Raw genomic sequence first — 7,500 nt, forward strand, 5'->3', positions numbered from 1 at the left:
GGTTCTGAGTTCAGTCCCACCGCATGGCACCTTGGGCAAGTATTTTATACTATAGTCGAAGGCTGACCAAAAGCTTGTTGCATATGTGTGTATGTGTGTGTGTGCGTTTGTGTATGTGTGTGTGTGTGTGTTTGTTCCTCTGCCATTGCTTGACAATTGACCCTGGTGTGTTTATGTTCACGTAACTTAGTGGTTTGGCAAAAGAGACCAATAGAATAAGTATTAAGCTTACAAAGAATAAGTCCAGGGGGTCAATTTCTTCAACCACAGCCATTTGAGGCAGTGCTCCAGCATGACCACAGTCAAATGACTGAAACAAGTAAAAGAATAAAAGAAAAACGCCAGACGTGTGTTTTAAATAGCTACTGTAACCCTTTCTGGCATTTGGCTTCAGCTTTAACGCATACCTGCAGACAGATGCCATTTGCCTAACAACATTACCGTAATGTTTCCATGAAGAATATACTTGAGAGAATTCTTCCCTTGGTGATTTGATTTGTTTAATTTCATTTGTATAATTGTTTGTGTTCATCATCATTAAGAGGTGTTACTCAGCTTACTCAATGTTTCCTAGATACGTCTCTCTCTCTCTCTCTCTCCCCACCTTCCCTTAACAAGATGGTTAACTGTTAGCATAGGGAATCTGGCCGTGAAAGCAATTGCATAGCTTTAACAATTCATATGCAGATCTGATCATTTTTACAAAACAATCTCACATTTTGCTGAAATGTAATTAAAGATGTTAAGACGGTGCAAGAAAGAAGCTGAGATGTCTTTTTAACAAGTTCAGCATTTTAATTATCTAATTATTGTTGGTCATTAAGGGTGGTTGACACCTTTCACTTTTAGTATGTTTTGTTTTTTTTGTTTTTTTTTTTCATTTTCTTTTATTCCATAATCTGTCATTAGAAGAAAATTAATATTCATTTCAAAAGGCATGGGGGTGTGTTTGAGAAGTTTGCTTTGCAACCTATTCCTTTACTACCCACAAGGGGCTAAACACAGAGAGGACAAACAAGGACAGACAAATGGATTAAGTCGATTATATCGACCCCAGTGCGTAACTGGTACTTATTTAATCGACCCCGAAAGGATGAAAGGCAAAGTCGACCGCGACGGAATTTGAACTCACAACGTAATAGCAGACGAAATACCACTAAGCATTTCACTCGACATGCTAACGTTTCTGCCCGCTTGCCGCCTTGTAACCATTGGCCCTCAGGATCAGTCTCATTGTACAACACCTTGGGCAAGTATCTTCTAATATAGCCTCAAGCCAACCAATGCCTTGAGGGAAAAATTGATAGAAACCCATCACGTGTGTGTGTGTGTGAGGGGTGTGTGTGTGGGGGGGAAAGGGTATGTGTGTGTGTTCGTGTGAGTCTGTGTGTGCACACACACGCGTGCATAAGAGTTATCAGTTCCACATCTTACATGAGATTGCTTGGAAGAAGATCAGTTTCGTCATATTTACATTGCCAGAGTACATTATGTCTCATAACTCCATAAGATAGTTTTTGCATGTGGCAGATGCTCAGGAGCAATAAGCACTGAATATGTGCAGAGAACAACTTCCGCCACACTCCAGGGAGAAAAACTAGAAGTGGTTGGTAGCTTCCGTACCATACGAGCGTGATCGTTGCCAGAGCAACAACTTAGCCTCCGTGCCAGTGGCACGTAAAAAACACCATTTGAGCGTGATCGTTACCTGCGTCACCTTACTGGCACTTGTGCTGGTGGCACGTGAAAAAACATTCAAGCGAGGTCATTGCCAGTGCCGCTGGACTGGCTCCTGTGCAGGTGGCACATAAAGAGCACCATTTGAGTGTGGCCATTGCTAGTACTGCCTGACTGGCTCTCGTGCCGGTGACATGTAAAAGCACCCAGTACACTCTCGGAGTGGTTGGCATTAGGAAGAGCATCCAGCTGTAGAAACTCTACCAGATCAGACTGGAGTCTGGTGCAGCCATCTGGTTTGCCAGACCTCAGTCAAATCGTCCAATCCATGCTAGCATGAAAAGCAGATGTTAAACGATGATGATGATGATGATGAAGGATTTTATCTGTGGTCATTTGTTGACCACAGCCACTTTCAGCTATTCTCAGATACCATGGCTATTTTTCTAGCAGCCCTTCTAGCTGTTCAGGTTCTAAAATAATCTTTTACAAAAAATAGGGTACTGATTTTTTTGCAGGGAAACTACAGTAGCACACTTCAGTGAGGAACAAGGTTGCAAGAACCTCGTCCAGCAAGTCCTGCTATCTGGCTTTCTTCAGTTGATGAGAATAGAATATGGAAAACAAAAATAAATAATTATGAACAAAAATAGAATTGAAACTCAATTAAAATTAAAATTTAAATTTGCATTGATAAAAGACTCGGCTTTTTATTAAATTCTGATTCAATTTTAATTTCAGAATCACCCATTTCTGTATCTCTTCTCAGCACCACATCAGACCACAGCCCCAGCCATATCTTCATTTTATCATTATGAAATTTCAAAATATTAAAAAACAAAATACTTTAAAAAATATATATAACTGTTACTTAATGATTGATCTGATAGAAAAATTAAAAAATTGATTTCTAAATTCGGCACAAAGCTACAAAGTGGGAGAGGGGTAGGAGAGAGGAATGGAGGGGGCAGTAGTTGTTGATTTAATTAAAACCAGTGTTTGACTGAATATTTTTTTTTATCAGATCCAGAAGAGTAGAAAAAAAAATCAACCTGGGGTGGGTATTTGAATTCAGAATTTAAAGGTGCATAACTAAATACTACAATGCACTTTATCAATTCTGGGTAACCTTCTAACCATTTCTTTTTTTTTTTTTTGGAGGTGGGTAGTGGAAAAAGGAATATTGATTTCTAACATTGTCACAATGTTATATATTTATATTTGGAAAAAATTAAAACTAATACCAAACTGTTTGATTAGGTACAATACTGTTTTCTGCAAGAAACAGAGTGTTACAATCAACTGGCTTTGCCTGATGTATTACTGGTATGAATTCTATCAACTTTGGAAACTTAATGGAAGATAGAAAACAGTTTTCAAACATTCAAAGCAGAACAAAGTCAGAAAATCTTCTACATGAAAGTGGTCAAGGTGTTGGGTTCCTAATTATAAAGTTATAGGTTCAATTCCAAGACTTGGCAGCAAGTTATGTCCTTGAGAAAGGCATTTCATTTCATGTTGCTTCAATCTGCTCAACTGAAAACGGGTACGATCTGAGTGCTGGTGCAGCCCTCTCTTTCCCTCTGATTGTCACATCTTGGATGTTCTCCAGGGTCAAGAAAGGAGAAGAAAGCTGAGAGGGTGTCTATATCTATTTATGACTATATAGGCACCTAAAACAATCAGCAAAAGCACGGTATATGTCACCCAAGTCATATTTGCTTGTGAGTGGCCAAAACTAGAAAACCCTTCACATAAATGTAGTCAGTGTGTTGGTCGCATGATCATAAAGTCCTGGGTTCAATTGCTGAATTGGGTAGCACTGTGTCCTAGGGCAAGGCACTTCATTTCATGTCAGTCCAGTCTACTCAGTTAAAAATGAGTACCAGCTGAGTGCTGGTTCAACCCACCCTACCTCCTGCTGTCTTATCCTAAATGTACCACTGGATCAAAGAGTAAGAGGGCTAAGGAGCTATGTATGTCTGCTTGTGACCATGTAAGAACCTAAAACAATTAAGGTAAGCAGGGTACATACAACCAAGTTATATTCACTTCTAATTAACAGTTGTGATTTTTAATTAGTTGTATGTTAGTTACTTTTACTCTCAATATGGCTAAATGGTTAAGAAGTGTGCTAACAATCACAAGCTCCTGTGTTCAATGTCAGTGTGAAATTTTAGGTAAGTGTCATTTTCTATAGCATCAGGTCAAATATGAGTGAAAATAAGTTAGGTAGACAAAAACAACCACTACCACTCAGCTTCCTGAGGTCATTGTTCAATCACATCATCTAAACAAACAAATGATAGAGCCTCTGAATGGTTCTTGACCTACAAGAAATAGTTTCCAGCTTACAACAACCAAAGATGTATTTCTGGAACAGTCTGCAACTGTTTATATTATGCCAGCTTGGAAAAATAAAAAACAAATGTAGTGGTAAGTAGCTTGTTTACCAACCACATGGTTCCGGGTTCAGTCCCACTGCGTGGCACCTTGGGCAAGTGTCTTCTACTATAGCCTCGGGCCGACCAAAGCCTTGTGAGTGAATTTGGTAGACAGAAACTGAAAAAAAGCCCGTCGTATATATGTATATATATATATATATATATATATGCATGTGTGTGTTTGTGTGTCTGTGTTTGTCCCCCTAGCATTGCTTGACAACCGATGCTGGTGTGTTTATGTCCCCATTACTTAGCAGTTCGGCAAAAGAGACCGATAGAATAAGTACTGGGCTTACAAGTTGCTCGATTAAAGGCGGTGCTCCAGCATGGCCGCAGTCAAATGACTGAAACAAGTAAAAGAGTATGTCTGCAACCACTGTTACCATCATCATCATCATCATCATCATCATCATCATTATCATCATCATTGCTACCATCATTGTTGTTGTCATCCTGTTCCCCTTCTTCTTTTTTCTCACCATTGCATTCTGTGAATTCACTTGTACCACATTTCTGGCACACAATGTCTAACCTTTCCTTCAGACTTTCCTTTAACAAGAGAATGGGTTCCTTAGAGGGGATAACAAAAGACAAAAGGATAGGTGGGGATGTCTTATTTTTACAGAATATAAAAGAGAAACAGACATGACTTTCAGAGGTGTCAACCATTCTAATGAACTGATAATGATATTTTCACAAAGAAGTAATAAACTGGATCTCACTTACACCAGGCTGGTACTTGTCTTCGTCATCAAACTTAATATCGATGTTCAATAACTGTTCAAAGGATCTTTTCATTTTCTCTCGATCGTCCAAAGCGTAATGGCAAAGAATCAAGTTAAATCCAGTTTTGAAACTTGGAGATTCATTCATAATGTGTTCAAATGATCCAACAGCTTCTTCATATTTACCCATCTTCACAAAAGAGATCCCGATATTTTGCATAATTTTCATTCTAGCAGATGAAAAACAAAAATAAAATAACGTAAATATACATACATAAACCCCCAAATGTGGTTCTTGTAACTTTCTAAGACCCCAAAACCTATTTGGCACTTTTAGTTTTACCATGTTAATCACCACATGTACTTTCAGTGGTTCATCGTAAACTTCACACAACTGCCATATTCACCACCAGTGGTACATTTTCATAATTTGAGAAAATATCTTATTCTCTATATTTGACATGGTTTTGAGGATATTTAAATAACATGAGTTAGTTTTAATTAAAGTTTAATTATGAAATATTGTAAAAATGCAAAAAAAAAAAAAAATTACATTTCCATGTAATTAAACAGTATGCAGTGTGATCAGAAATATGTAGCATGACCAGTAAGTTCCAGTAACAGGCTGTGGTGGTCAATGTGTTGAGATATCTCATGACCATGTCTTAAAGAGTTAAGCAAGAACTGGAGTTGCAAAAATTGTAGAGTGCCATGTTAAATGCCTTTCAGTGCTTCAATATCTCTCTTTCTTTTTTACTTGTTTCAATCATTCGACTGCAGCCATGCTGGCACCGCCTTTAGTCAAGCAAATCGACCCCAGGACTTATTCTTTGTAAGCCTAGTACTTATTCTATCGGCCTCTTTCACCGAACCTCTAAGTTATGGGGACATAAACACACCATCATCGGTTGTCAGGCGATGTTGGGGGATAAACACAGACACACAAACATATACACACACATACATATATATATATATATATACATATATATATATATATATACATATATATGACAGGCTTCTTTCAGTTTCCGACTACCAAATCCACTCACAAGGCTTTGGTTGGCCCGAGGTTATAATAGAAGACACTTGCCCAAGGTGCCACGCAGTGGGAAAGAACCCAGAACCATGTGGTTGGTAAGCATGCTACTTACCACACAGCCACTCCTGCGCCTATCTGTGTGTTCTGAGTGCTAATCCCATAGAAGTTGACTTTGCCTTTCATTCCTTCAGGGTTAATAAAGTATTTACTAGGCATGAAATCAAGGTTAACTGACTCAGCTTCACATCACTTCTACTATATGTGATCTCATCAGGAATTGATAGCTTCAAAATATATACAAGCCAAGAAGCAGTTATAAAGGGGCAGGAAACCAACTAAATATAATGTTGAACTGATCAATGGTCTCCCAATCATCCAACCTACCTAGATATAAATAACAACAGGAGGATTACAAGACCCAGCTGTAAACAGTGGGAGCACTGCGTAATCAACAACAAGCTTGAGATGCTGATTTTATGTTTCCCTATATTAGTTTACAGATTGGAGAGGAAGTCTGCTAGTTCAGTTTTGTTATCATTGTGGTTGACGTCATCATCAATATCACCACCGCTGTCATCAACATAACCATCATCGATTTTTATGTGCTTTTTTTTTTTATCATGCTAGCATGCTTTGGATGAGACACTTCTTGAGGCAGCATTTTATGGCTGCATGATCTTCCTGATGCCAATCCGAACCTGCTTTCAAGTCAGGTACTTTATTCTTGGCCTTTGCATGTTGAGCATATTGTTTATGTGCTGATGCTTGTTTATGAGCAACATAAACATTGAAACACCACCACAGCTCAAGAGGTGTCAATGTGGAGACAAACACACAGTGCAAAGACAAACACACACATACACCATGTGCACACACCCTAGTGATGATACCACGAAAAATGCACACAGCATATACTGTAAAATGGATGATAACCAATCTGAGAAAGCATAGGGTTGTGAGGTACTTTTAGTCCCATCTCACCAAAGTTTTACCACCAACCACTTTAGTACTTGTGTCAATGAGAAAATGTACCCAATACATTCCATGAAGTGGTATGCAACAAGAAAGGCATCTATTCAGAGAAATCAAGCCAAATGACATACACAAACTCCAGTCTTTTAAAGCAGTAACTCCCCATAAGAATGGACTGTGACAAACCATACCAACATGGGAAGCAGGCATAAAATGAAGCTTAAGGATCCTGTGAATGGACAGAGATTTAGAGACATATTACTCGAAACTTTTGACGAAAAAAAAGAGGATATAGCATCACATAATATGGAAGACAACTGGAGGCTCCTACGAGACAACCTGTTGAGGGCTACTGAGCAAATCTGTGGATGGTACGAAGTTCCCTCTCGACCTAAGGTAATGTGGTGATGGAACAATGTAGTTGACAAGGCCATTAGGGAAAAGAAACAGGCATGGAAGGATTAGAAGAATGGTGTTAGCAGGGAACTGTATCAAATCGCCAGACGGGAAGCTAGGAGACAGGTTTACTTAGCCAGAGGGGAAGCAGATAAGAAAAAAATTTGCCAATGTTCTGTGTCGTGAGGACCAAAGATTTGATGTGTTTTGTGTTGCAAGATAGTATGTGAGAGAGAATCCTGAT

General features: G+C 38.8%; 1 protein-coding gene across 2 annotated transcripts in view; it reads right to left on the bottom strand.

Moving 5' to 3' along the window:
- The window catches only part of LOC115215608 (intraflagellar transport protein 88 homolog), a 149,345-nt gene that overhangs the window by 101,563 nt on the left and 40,282 nt on the right, over positions 1–7,500 (bottom strand). For both annotated transcript variants that reach the window (XR_005000679.1, XM_029784830.2), the window contains exon 10: positions 4,848–5,076. Coding sequence is in view for 1 of the 2 variants with exons in the window: in XM_029784830.2 (XP_029640690.1) it covers positions 4,848–5,076 (229 nt within the window). In the remaining variant the exon portion in view is untranslated. The remainder of the gene's footprint in view (positions 1–4,847; positions 5,077–7,500) is intronic.

This window comes from Octopus sinensis, linkage group LG9 (assembly GCF_006345805.1).
Source record: "Octopus sinensis linkage group LG9, ASM634580v1, whole genome shotgun sequence".
In the NCBI taxonomy this organism is placed as follows: Eukaryota; Metazoa; Mollusca; class Cephalopoda; order Octopoda; family Octopodidae; genus Octopus; species Octopus sinensis.